Genomic DNA, 5,000 nt, shown 5'->3' on the forward strand with positions numbered 1-5,000 from the left:
AAATGGCATAATTGGTCACACTGCAAGCTAAATCTTCACTTGGACTGTTACATTACAGCCTAGCCTTTGTAAATGGTAAACAGTTCTTAAGAAGCCCTTAAACTGCCTTTAGAAAACATCACACTACTGAAACCTGTACTTTTTACAAACTGATACCATTTTCTGATCATGTGCTATGTAAATATTTGTAGTTTCAGACCAAATTACCAACTTTATAAAAAAAAGAGGAAGGAAGTGTTTGAAATATGTAACTTGTTGATAAAAATATCAGAACATGAAAGAGGAAAATATATCTTGCAACATGAAAAGAACAATTTTTTTTCCAAAAGCTGAAGTGCAAGAAGAAATGCTCGAAATTGTATTCTAGTGATATGGCTTTACATATCTACAAGACGATTACAACATTAATGTCAGCAAGAATCACTTGGTGTTCAGCACTGCCATTTTTTGGAGAGTTTTGTAATACTTTCTTGCATGAATTCAGCTCAAGGGTTACACCTGTAGACTGAGATTGGTCTAAGGAAAATGACATGTAACTCATTTTAAGAAGAGGAAACTACCTGCAGATATTTTGGGTATGCTGGATATAATCTGGTCAGTGCATCTTTAACTAAAGAACATTTGAGGCAAGGGGTGGGAAAAAGGTTTCTTCTTAGGCTTCGTATTAGGTGTGTGATACTTCAGAGACATGCCATTTGCCACAACGTAAATTCCTAACAAAGAAATTAAGCTAACGCTGTCCTGTAAATCTTATAAAAGAAAATACAGCTTTCCCTAAGTTTATAAAACTTTCATTTTAAGGGAAATGGCAATAAATGACATTATTCTACACTCCTCTCATTGCTTTGGGCTTCCAGTACTAAAATGCAAGAGACCTAAACAGTTTGCCTTGGCTGAAAGATCAAGTATTCTTACATGCATGACAACAGCGAGACAATATGCTAAAAGTCAAGAAAGCTGAAAGGTGTTTATCCTTCTTTCTCCATATATTGCAACAACAACAAAAAATCTCACCGAATCTCTTGGGCTCCTCTGCAAGAGAGGACAGGACTCCTAAGAGTCCCATACAGTCAGGAGGGGACCACATGGTGTAAGAGTACTGCATGGTCATTCTGGGCTGACAAGGTTTGTGCCCAGCCTTGGTAGCCTGGTAAGCATAGTCTCAATACTGGGAGACCCCATGGATGCTCTGCAGTTTTTCTGGAAGCTGGAGGGGGCATTCACATCCATGCAGTGACCCCTAATGGTTACAGCCTGAACAGGGCACCCGAGTGCTGCTGTCCCAGCCACAGGACCCCCTGGGGACTTCCTTGAGTCTGACATTACACTTCCTGCTGGCAGAAAAATGCCCACCATCAGGCTGGGAGTCATTTCAGGTGGAGACAAACTCTGCTACTCATTTGTGCTGCACAACGGCACAGGCAAGTATCGGGTCAGAAGGGGAAGAAGGAAGATGGGACCTGACCCAGCATCTCAAGAACTGAAGATGGCTTGGATCCAGTAACTGCTCCAGGGGCTGCATTTTTCATTCATGATGAATGGCATTAGGGTCTTAGTTCAAGCAAAATACTGTAGACAATACTGATGTTAGATAATTATTGCATAATTTATAATGTGAAAAATCTTAGAGTACAAAACCCCTACTTGTTCGTGAGTATCAACAAATTTCACACAAGAGACATATAGCTTTAAGCCAAAGTTATTAAGGTACATGTTTTCAATTTAGTGTAGGTTAATAGTAAATAAGTAACAGGATAAAACATCCACGTAACAAACCTGTATTTCTAACTGCTGAACCACTTGCATTTGCACCCGACACTGAGCAGTGCTTCTGTCATCCAATGCATGTTCATTGTTAAGGTGCCTAGAGAAGAATGAGAACATCAATAAGACAGTGTTAAGATGAAGAAAAGTTTTTATGAGTCCATTTTTCTCTCCTGTGTATGTGGCTTCCATTAGTTTCAACAGGAGTTATGTAAAAAGGTCTAGTCAGAGCATGCCTTAGATAAAACAACACAAAATAACAAAACTGATTATTTCATTTAGTTCTACAAACTTTCTCAGTGATGACTGCTGGATGCCCAGTTCCTATCTCCCACATCACATAAGCCATCTTAAACCCCATGTAACTGGCTATTAATATTTGGTAGCATCACTGAACTGATTTCCACTCCCTGTTGGTGGTGGAGATGAACAGAGAATCACCTTTCAAATTATTTTTCAAAAGATATAATTGCTTTTAGGCTGCTTGAACTACTGTGAATTAATGTAGACTTTGTTAAGATTTCTCTATCTGCTCTTCTTTAATAGTTAAGCAAGATGAATGGAATATCTGTTCCCCCTTGCCCAAAACACAGCTGTACGGGAGTACCACCGATTTTCACTGCAGTTTCCAGAAGTAGCCTCTGAAGATGATGGCAATGATGAAGCTCCCCAGTCTGAGGAAGAGCGTGCAAGGTAAAGGCAGGGGAAGGAACAGCTACACACCTTACACACACAGCAAGCCTCCTGGGAGAGACTGAGACAACGCATGCCAGTTTAGCAGAACGAAACCACATTCTGCAACAGGGAAAGAGGACCTTGATGAGTGGCTGTCCATAACTAAAGTAGAGCCCAGACCTGACTGGCTGTCCTCCATGCATTTCAATTGAGTACAACTTCACCAAGCTCATTTAATATTGTTTTTTGAAGGACAGTGGTTTCAGTTTATACTCTCTACAGTCCCTTTTGGAGCTTTAATAGTGGGTTTGCTACTCCACTGAGAGGAAAACGTAAGGATCAGGATAAAGAAGAAATGGGGGCAAGGGAGTTTTGCCTTTAAATGTGGATTTACTGGCTGTTTCCACTGCAGGCAAAAGGGGTAAGCTTTGCAGGGACTATGGTCACAGATGGTCTCACAGTTAGAGGAACTAAGTTATCTGTACCACGAAGAAAACAAATCTTCTCCTTTTTCTTTTCTAGAATAATTAATCAGACAACTATGTAGTTATTTGATTGGTAATCTATGGGAAAAACGTGTTTGTCAGAAACAATGGAAAAATAGAGGGGACTGCATCTGCATTTGTCTCTTTTAATCTAAATCATGACTTCACAGTTTTAGGACCCAATGATAGGATTTGCAAGTGAGCAAAATATGACAGGTTCTGCTACCCTTGCAAGAGGCATAGCTAGGGAAGAGATATAAGTAATTATGAAAGATTTTGTGCACTCTTTCAATCTAAAATTGTTTAAGAGTATACATGTAACTTGCTTGGTAGTTTATGCTGAGTTCAAGCATCACCAAGGACACCACATTTCCTTTAGCTGACTCATAAAACCTACAATTTATTTATTTTCAAAGGAACTGACTTCATTCCTCTCATTGATGCAAAAATGCACAATCAGTTTAAAAAATAGGTAATTGCTCAGAACGTACCATTCATTTGTTTTCTGAAATTTTGATTCAAAATAATTTTACTCCCTCAATTACACAGCACGATAGCGTGTGGTCTGTTAATGTAATGGTTTAATGTCTTCAGTTAATTGGGTACAAAAGTGCCACAAAAAGGATAGGAGACAGATTTCATCTCTGCATCATCACTGCTGTCACCAGTACATACCACTGTGTTTCCACATCCATAGGTACAGGTATACATATATACCCATGTACCTATGCATGCACACAGGTATACCTGTGTAACACACGACAGTAAGCAACAGTACGGCTATAAAAGATCTCCTGGCCTGAGTCTGAGGCTACTGCCTACTCATGATTATTTATTAGTTATCACAACACCATATGTTTGCGTAACACCTTACAAAACAGACACAGACACAGTCCTTGCCCTGAGGAACTTTAAATGTAACAGCAGTGTGCAATGTAGGAGAAGAAAGTCCAGTGTAATGTAATTTCAATATGATTACACGGTAACTTGGAAGACTGTTGCGAGTTAACACAGTAATCTTCAGAAACTCATGAGATGCACACATCCCTTATGCCATACTTTCACGTCATGTGGTTACTTGTGCTGTGCATTTAGCAGAAAAGCTATTTTATGAAAACATTAAGAGTGTAAAAACTGTTTTAAGAATTATTTTTTCTGATCTTTTTTCCCTGTGAAGTAGGCTTGCTTTATTTATCATGCATGTACAGGCAATGTAGTGAAAGAAAAACTAGGTCTAATGCATTTTTAAAAACCTCTAAAATAACTTTTCTCTGTATAAAGTTGCTGCAGTCTCAGGGTCCAATATGCTGCAATCTGCCAAGACAGACATACATTCTTTCCTCCAGAAGGCTGGGAATCATTCCAAAGGTTTTTTTTTTTGTTTCTTGTCATGTTTTTTAAGTTATATACAAGTTGTGCCGGTCAATTTTCATGCTCCATCAGCATATTCCTAATCTTTTATCTTGTCTGCATCCTTTACTAATCCTATGTTAACTTGATCTATAATTGAGAAAACTTTATTTTTTTTAGGGTAGAAAATATTTTGGAGAACTGGAAAGCATTCCTGAAGAGCTGTTTTATTGGTTTGAAAGTGTAAAGTAGACTGTGCAACACACATGCATCTCATTTCATAATTTTGCTGTTCATTCAGTTGTTGAAAGAAACAGTATTTTCTCCTGATTGTATTTGCAACATATTAGAAAGTCAAGAGGCAAATTATGAACTACACATAGCATTATAAAGCAGACTAGAATGAATTTCTTATTGATAACTGAACAATATAAACAGTACAGCATCTTCTAAAAGAGGTAAATAGGGAATGATGTATTCTGGGAAAGCCCTGGAATAAATACTGAAGTGGGTCGAAATGTACTATTTTTTTTTTGCAAGCAGATTTCGACTCTGCAAAGCAAAAGATAATACACCATTAGAGGAAAGAAGAGAGAGAGTTTCAACAGAAATTCTAGTGGACATTTACCCATATCAATTAACCTCCATATGACTTGGCACTCTTGTCAGTCTCTCTCAAAAGCAGCCCAGGACTAAAATAGCAAAGTGCTATAGGTCAGGATGAGG

General features: G+C 38.3%; 1 protein-coding gene across 3 annotated transcripts in view; it reads right to left on the minus strand.

The window, feature by feature from the left end:
* FOXP2 (forkhead box P2) overlaps positions 1-5,000 on the minus strand; it is a 429,772-nt gene that overhangs the window by 39,801 nt on the left and 384,971 nt on the right. For all 3 annotated transcript variants that reach the window (XM_086747588.1, XM_086747580.1, XM_086747593.1), the window contains one exon: positions 1,777-1,864. In XM_086747588.1, the coding sequence (XP_086603714.1) occupies positions 1,777-1,864 (88 nt within the window). The remainder of the gene's footprint in view (positions 1-1,776; positions 1,865-5,000) is intronic.

This window comes from Chlamydotis macqueenii, chromosome 1 (genome assembly GCF_036417535.1).
Source record: "Chlamydotis macqueenii isolate bChlMac1 chromosome 1, bChlMac1.mat, whole genome shotgun sequence".
NCBI classification, from domain to species: Eukaryota; Metazoa; Chordata; class Aves; order Otidiformes; family Otididae; genus Chlamydotis; species Chlamydotis macqueenii.